This window comes from Austrofundulus limnaeus, unplaced genomic scaffold (assembly GCF_001266775.1).
Source record: "Austrofundulus limnaeus strain Quisiro unplaced genomic scaffold, Austrofundulus_limnaeus-1.0 Scaffold185, whole genome shotgun sequence".
Classification (NCBI taxonomy): Eukaryota; Metazoa; Chordata; class Actinopteri; order Cyprinodontiformes; family Rivulidae; genus Austrofundulus; species Austrofundulus limnaeus.
The window spans coordinates 1,009,359-1,014,754 of record NW_013952587.1 but is presented as its reverse complement, the minus strand read 5'-3'; the positions used below and the strand labels follow the sequence as shown (position 1 = coordinate 1,014,754).

The 5,396-nt window shown below is 38.7% G+C and overlaps 1 protein-coding gene across 2 annotated transcripts in view; it reads right to left on the bottom strand.

The window, feature by feature from the left end:
• Nucleotides 1-4,233: 4,233 nt before the first annotated feature.
• The window catches only part of ca10a (carbonic anhydrase Xa), a 617,460-nt gene continuing 616,297 nt past the window's right edge, over nt 4,234-5,396 (bottom strand). For both annotated transcript variants that reach the window (XM_014018197.1, XM_014018196.1), the window contains exon 9: nt 4,234-5,149. In XM_014018197.1, coding sequence (XP_013873651.1) covers nt 5,147-5,149 — 3 coding nt within the window. In that variant the 3' untranslated portion in view covers nt 4,234-5,146. The remainder of the gene's footprint in view (nt 5,150-5,396) is intronic.

Below are 5,396 nucleotides of genomic sequence, written 5' to 3'. Positions count from 1 at the left end.
CATTTAATATAGGTTATATTTTGAAATTTCGTTTGTCTGTGCGTCATTTATTGGGTTTCGTTCTTGAAAATGATAGAATTCACAACTCAGTATCTGAGACTGATTTAAAATCTATGAATTATTTTCCTGAAAATTCAGGTGGTGCCCCATTGTTATGCTAATAATTACGAGGTATTTATGATCTAGCATTGTCCATAACATCGACAAACAGCATATCACTACAGCTGCATATTAATGTCTAAAGCTGCAGGGATACTAAACCAGTTTTTTCATTATACTGTTCTAAAATTTGTGATTAGAGCAGAAAATTTAAATGTATATTATCTGTATTTTACAGCAAAGGTAAAAAGCAATTCTTTGACATCAGCAGGTGGGCTGGATGTATCATCATTGAACAAAACATTTCAAATATAAACTCATGATTACTTTCACCAAACAGTGGGATCCATTTCAGCAGAAAAATAGACTGAAATAATTATTTTGTGTCAAAAGGATCTGTTGTGCTGGCAGCGCTTTAGAACCACATTAAACAGATCAGCAACATTTTCTGTATTCCAGTATTTACAGTCACCAATCACTAACGTTATTTATTTCTATAAGATATATTTCTCATTTTTTTTATCAGCTATACGGTCCTATGTCAAATGATAAGTTATTTAATAATTAGTTCCTCAGTTTCCATGTTAATATGGCTGTGTCTCAATTCATGGGTTGCAACCAACGTAGACCGCGACCGAAGTTGGCCACAGTCTATGTGGGCCGTAGGTCACTCGTGTCGGCTGCATGAAGGTCTGTGAAATGAGATGGTCTAGTCTATAGAAGACGTATGTTTGTGTGACCACAAAAACATTAGAAGTAAATAAATTAAAAGCATTCATAATTTGGGTTTAGCACCAGTATCAGTAGTTGTTAAGTAAACATCAGCCATGACTTCAGTCAAAGAGCACAGTGTGGAGAAGGAGCTGAAGTCTTGTCCTGATGCATCTTAATAATCCAGGTTGAAAAGTCTATTAAGCCAGGTCCTCTGGACGAGTTATTTTTTAAACGTTTTGTCTCTTCTCCAAGAAATTTCTTCAGCCTGAGGAGTTTCAGGTAAACTCAGCCTTATAAGCTGTAACTTTACAACATGGATCAACCATTTAAAATGGTATCATTTAGTTTATAATTCAGATTTTGGTTGATCTGACTGAGAACCAAGACAATCTTCACTTTACTCTGACAGCTCTCATGTTTGGGTCACAATTCTTGATAATCAGCAGCTCCTTAACATCTGCAAGGACTCTTTTCAATGTTGTCCTGTTTTGTTTATTCAGAATTGTATAAGGGTTAGCAAAGTTTCATTAGATTTATCAGATTCAAAATAAATTAAATAAATTGACTCTTTTAATATTTTTTGAAGAACTTGAGCATTAGAATGGCTTGAATCTTCCGCTATTTAATCCCATAGGTTCATATTAAGTCAGTATTTAACCCTTAACACACTCACTGACAAAAACAAACAAACAAACAAACAAACAAACAAACAAACAATAAAACCTTCAGCACCTAGCAGAACAGGTGGTCCACGTACAGACCAGTAATGGATCCTTAATGATCCGATCTGCATCAGGCACCAAAGGCTCTGCATTGTGGCATCATGAGTTTGAGTGTTATCAGGCAGATGCTGGAGCATGTAAGAGTGAAACAGTGAGTGAAGGGCAGCAGACACACCAGCATCATCAGCACTTGTCAGGATTTTTTTAGGGTCATTCTACAGGATTTCATGAGGCTAGGCGGTCAGATTAGCATATTAACTGGCATGTGGAACAAACATGTCACTGTTGTGTCGTGTTGGAACCAGTAAGCACACACATATCATGAAGGTTCCTGTAACTAAACACAGACCACACTAAGGACAACTGGACTGCACTCCTGGTGTTTTAGAACTACCTGCAATCAGCTTTGTTTTGGACACAGGTCTTGGACTCTTTACAAACCTCAAGTCTTCCTGCCACATGTCTCAGTGACAGCTATCAGCAGACTACAGGTCTTTCTGACTTGTTGGCTGCTACTTGTCAGGGCAGAGGTGGCTGTGTCTCAGTTCACAGGCTGCATCCTCATGAGTACTTAGCCAAGCTGGGCCATGTGGGCCACGTCCATCCCAGTCACGGTAGGCTGCATGAAACTGCTGTGAAATGAGACAATCTAGCCTTCACTAGACACAAGTTTGTGTGACCACATGCTGCTCTGTGACCATAGTGATCGGTTTTATATCATGTACATTCAGAATTAAAATGCGTTGGAACATGTATTTAAATGTCTTTTTACTGGAAGAATAACACAATATCACAGTTAAAACATTACACATAAATAAATTTTAAAATAAAATAATTTGGTTTAGCTCCAGTATCAGTACTTGTAGTTGTATTTTATTTTATTTATTGTAGCATAATTTTCTTCAGCTAAGTTGCTAAACTTACATTTATAAACAGATTCTTCTGTCCCTGATGAATTTCCAAACTACTCCACCATCTTTGTTTCTATATTTAGTTTGCTGGAGTTGGAAAATCTGAACTTTTGCAGCTCGACGCAGAGCTTCAACCAACCAGAGACTCCACTTTGTGACATAGTGACAGATTTTGCGACGGGACAGTTTCCTGAATAATGTCCAATAAAGTGAGACAGATGGACATGAGCTTTTCAGCCGAAATTGTGTCTGTAGTCGATGTCCTGACAGGAGATATCGGCACCAATGTGGGTCAGCTGCTCATCAAACTGGACTTAGGACAAAAATATTCTGAAAGTGCAATGCTTCAAGAGCAGTTTTGACTTGCGTCTGACCTGAAAGTGCACAAGTGTCCGACTTGATGCTTTGGACGCAGTTTTGATGCTGAAATCACATTCGGTGTGAACGCAGCATAAAGAGATTTACACTCCAGACATTCACCCATCCATACACTGATGGTGCTACATTGTAGCCCCAGCTGCCCTGGGACACACTGACAGAGGCGGGGCTGAAAATTCACCAGTGCCACAACCATCAGCAGGCAAGGCGTTGTGAAGTGTCATGCCCAAGAACACATCGACTGAAACAACTGGAACGGGGTATTGAACTGGCAACCCTCTGGTTACAGGATGACTCCACTAACCACTCCAGCTTACAAAGTACATTCTTATTTTATGGACAGATTATTTCATTTAACTCGAGTCTGAATCTTTTCAAATTTCACAAGTTAAGTAAAATAATCTGTCCATGGAATAAGATAATTGGTAAGATTTTTTTTGAAATAAGGAACATTTTCAGGCTAACAAGACTAATAATCAAACATATTCTGCTCTTGTTTAGAACATAAGCCTGAAAACAAGATCAAAAATACTTGTTGGCTGATATAAGACTAAAAGACTTGAACAATATTTGCAGCTCTGATGTCCAGCGCTGATCTTGCTGGATCTGGAGGTCCAGTTCTAACAGTTGTCGGTGGAGCTGCTGCAGATCATACAGCAGCTGTGACTCTGTTCTGCTCCGAATCTCTACTTGAGTCCAGGGCTGAGTGAGGGACAGCACCCTACTGACATGAAACCAAATCTAGGCTTTTATTACCAGCTCTGATCTTGTTTTGTAATCTTTGTAATAAAGTCACATGACATTTTAACACGTGCAGCTTTAGTTTATTTCCATCATGCTGACTGGGTGATTAACTTTTTGTTGTTGGTGATTGTAAATAAAGAGCTCTGGGATCAAATCAGCTAGGGTGACATTAAATTTTATAACTTCTCTTGGCTCTTTTTTAATTCTGTTTTTAGTGTTTAACACGTATTTTGCTTTGTTTCAGTGTGTTTTATGAGCTACTCTACAGACAAACTTTTAGTGTAAGGCAGCCAGCAGTAAAGCAGAGCTGCCCTCTGACAGGTCACAGTAACCTGGACACAGCCTCCAGTGTGTGGCTAACAAGCTCCAGCTGTACATGCAACAAATAAAAGACAGCCAGGCTACATCTGTATCATCATCATCATCATCATCATCATCATCAGCAGCAGCAGCAGCAGCAGCAGCAGCGGCGGCAGCAGCAGCAGCAGCAGCAGCGGCAGCAGCAGCAGCCCCACAGGGCTCCTTCAGAGACACCATTCGGTCGGAGCTGTGTGGGACGGCCCTCTGCTGCAACTCCACATCCACACGTTTAATAAGAAACAGAACGAACACAGCCACAAACACAGGAAGGCTGATTCTCAGAGAGGGAGGCGTTTTTCAAAACGAACTTTCCAGACACATTTATTGGGCCGATAACATTACTCAAACACAGTGTATGACCATTGTAAACAAGAAAACAGAAAAAGGCATCAGCTCGTACGGAGCTCAGAGTGTGCCAAGCTGTTTCATTTCTTTAACTTTTCTCTTTTTTTTAAATCTTCTTTAAATATCGTTTTTTATCTTGATTCAGTATTTTTTACACCATCATTAATTTTCTCCAATATTGATAATAATAATAATAATAATAATATTAATAATAATAATAATAATATGTACAAATGAGGCAAAGACACTGGTTGCTCTGAAGCTTTTTGCTTGTTTCCTGTGACATGACTGTTTGGGGGGAAATGACAGAATAAGGCTGTGTTCCATCTTTGTTTTGAATGCTGATTACATGCCCTGTTGGTGACAGTAATGAAACGAGTCCTGTTGTTTTGATCGGGCGGGGTGGGGGCAGTGACTTAGTCCTTATATTGTCCCACTGATGGCAACATCTTTTATGTACAAAGCCTTTCAAGTTACGAGAGGTTGTCAGCTGGGAGGATATCAAATAAATTCTTGTATATGTATTTTTTTCTTCAAATGTCTTTTTTTTTTCTCCCAAAAACAGTGTTGGTATCAAAATGTCCATATAGATGTAGTCATACAGTGGGGGAAGGGGGTTTGATGTGTTAGATCAAGGGTTCCAACAGTTCTTGATGTATGAAAAGTAGTCTCTTTGTTTTTAAGTTCCTTCTTTCAAATAATGACCGGTGTTGTCTGTCTTTGTACAATGCCATGAAAAGTTCTTGGATGAGAAAGTAGCCTTAAGACCAGTTTTCACATCTTTAACATTGTCCTCTTCTTCTGTTCTTCTCTTCTTACATTCAGTTCCTCTTCATGCTTATCCAAGGGGGGCTTATTTCAGCAACCACTCATTCACTGGGAAAAAACAAAGAAGAAAGATGTGAGGATGATGCTTTACATATAAAAATACAAGTCTTTAGAAATGGATGATGCTACAGGCCAAAGTGCCAACATCCATCATCTTTCTTCTAAAATGACCAATCATTTGATTGAACTTATTTTTTAATATTCTAATCTGACAAAACACCAAACTATAAACCAATCTAGAAACTATAAATGTAAGTGTAAACAGGACCAAGATGAAATACTGTATATATATATA